This window comes from Sinocyclocheilus grahami, unplaced genomic scaffold (assembly GCF_001515645.1).
Source record: "Sinocyclocheilus grahami isolate Dianchi unplaced genomic scaffold, SAMN03320097.WGS_v1.1 scaffold5168.1, whole genome shotgun sequence".
Lineage (NCBI taxonomy): Eukaryota > Metazoa > Chordata > Actinopteri > Cypriniformes > Cyprinidae > Sinocyclocheilus > Sinocyclocheilus grahami.
This window is the reverse complement of record NW_015509930.1, coordinates 2,393-3,844: the sequence shown is the minus strand read 5'-3', so window position 1 is coordinate 3,844 and position 1,452 is coordinate 2,393. Positions and strand designations below refer to the sequence as shown.

The following is a 1,452-nucleotide window of genomic DNA, read 5'->3' as shown; positions in this document are numbered from 1 at the left end:
CAAAACATGGTGTATTTAAAACACTAATGTTTGGGAATCATTTTAAACAGAGATTGTTATAATAAAAGTGATGCATGCAGTAGAAATTTACAGGCATTGACATGATATGCTTTTGATATATGATAGATCAGACAAAACTGTAGGGTGATTAGAAAGACCAGGCACTGTTAAGAGTATTTCAGAATAATTATCTAAACTAAATGGTATACAATATGCACTGTATATACAATTTAAAAAAAAATGGCATGGTTGTAGGTCTTCGAAATGTACGAAGGGGAGGACTGTCAGTCACTCCCCAGAGTTTTGTTTGGGATGAGCCCTTGTGGTCTCCAGTGGAACGGCTCAAGAGCAGACATGGAGGTATGATAGATTTGTATTTACACTGCCAACATCTCTCGCTCTGGCTTCTTTTTTACCTTCTCCCGCACTGAAACATTACAAAAAGGTTTTCTTAGCATTTGCATACTGTGCATTTATTTCAGAAATACAGAAGAAGGAAACACAGACCTGGCTCTTGCTCTGGAACCTCTGGTAGTTCTTCTTCAGGCACCTCAGGAAGTTCAAGGTCAGCTTCTCCCTGAGCACACACAGGACATGTATATAATAGATGAAATCACAGCAGCTGACACAACATCAGTAACAAGGGCTGTCAAGAGAGTGCTCATGTACACACCTGAGTGATGGCCTCTAGCTCTGCTAGCACAGCCTCCTCATCCTCCTGGGTCAGAGATCCTGCCAGCATCTCATCAATTTGCTGCACACACACAGACAACCAGGGATGAGAAAATAACACTACATAGTACACACAAGACTGAAACGACAACAAGCACACAGGAGAGATGCAGCATGTCTGTGAGAGCTCCAGCTGCCTCTCAGTTCCTCTAAATTTGAGGATGTAGTGCTTGTGGTGTAGATTGAAAAAGATTATTACAGCCTTTAAGGCTGCTCATCTTTAGACTTATTTTATTTCAAAATGATTAGACACAAAGTGAACTGCTGAATTCTGAATCACGTACTACTCTTACTATTCCTGCCTAAAAAGATATGGTAAAAAGAATAAGAGAAGCATGCAAGTATGTGGTTCTGAATTCAGCAGGTGTCAGTCAAAAACTTTTTCTGCCATGTGCTCAAATAAAGATCAGTGAAAGATTGTGTTGCACATAACAATCTAAGGAGACAATCTTAAGAAAAATCTCATATCCCTACAGTACACTGACATTTTGTTTGAAACTATTTTTAAGTAAAAAATTAAGTAAAAAGACCAAAATGGTATTTTATTGTTAAACATACTCCCAATAATCCCGGTTTTATTTACAACTTGGAAAAAAATATTTTCACAGTGTAGAAAACTTTTTTCATGTACAGTTGAAGACAAAATTATTAGCCCCCCTATGAAATTTCAGTTGGTTTTCAGATATTTCCCAAGTGATGTTTAACAGAGCAAGGGAATTT

General features: G+C 37.9%; 1 protein-coding gene across 1 annotated transcript in view; it reads right to left on the bottom strand.

The window, feature by feature from the left end:
* Window positions 1–235: 235 nt before the first annotated feature.
* The window catches only part of LOC107577121 (charged multivesicular body protein 6-like), a 3,595-nt gene continuing 2,378 nt past the window's right edge, over window positions 236–1,452 (bottom strand). Inside the window, exons 6-8 of the mRNA XM_016263232.1 lie at window positions 674–754; window positions 508–577; window positions 236–427 (exon numbers count right to left, since the gene is read on the bottom strand). Of these exons, the coding sequence (XP_016118718.1) occupies window positions 378–427; window positions 508–577; window positions 674–754 (201 nt within the window). The 3' untranslated portion in view covers window positions 236–377. The remainder of the gene's footprint in view (window positions 428–507; window positions 578–673; window positions 755–1,452) is intronic.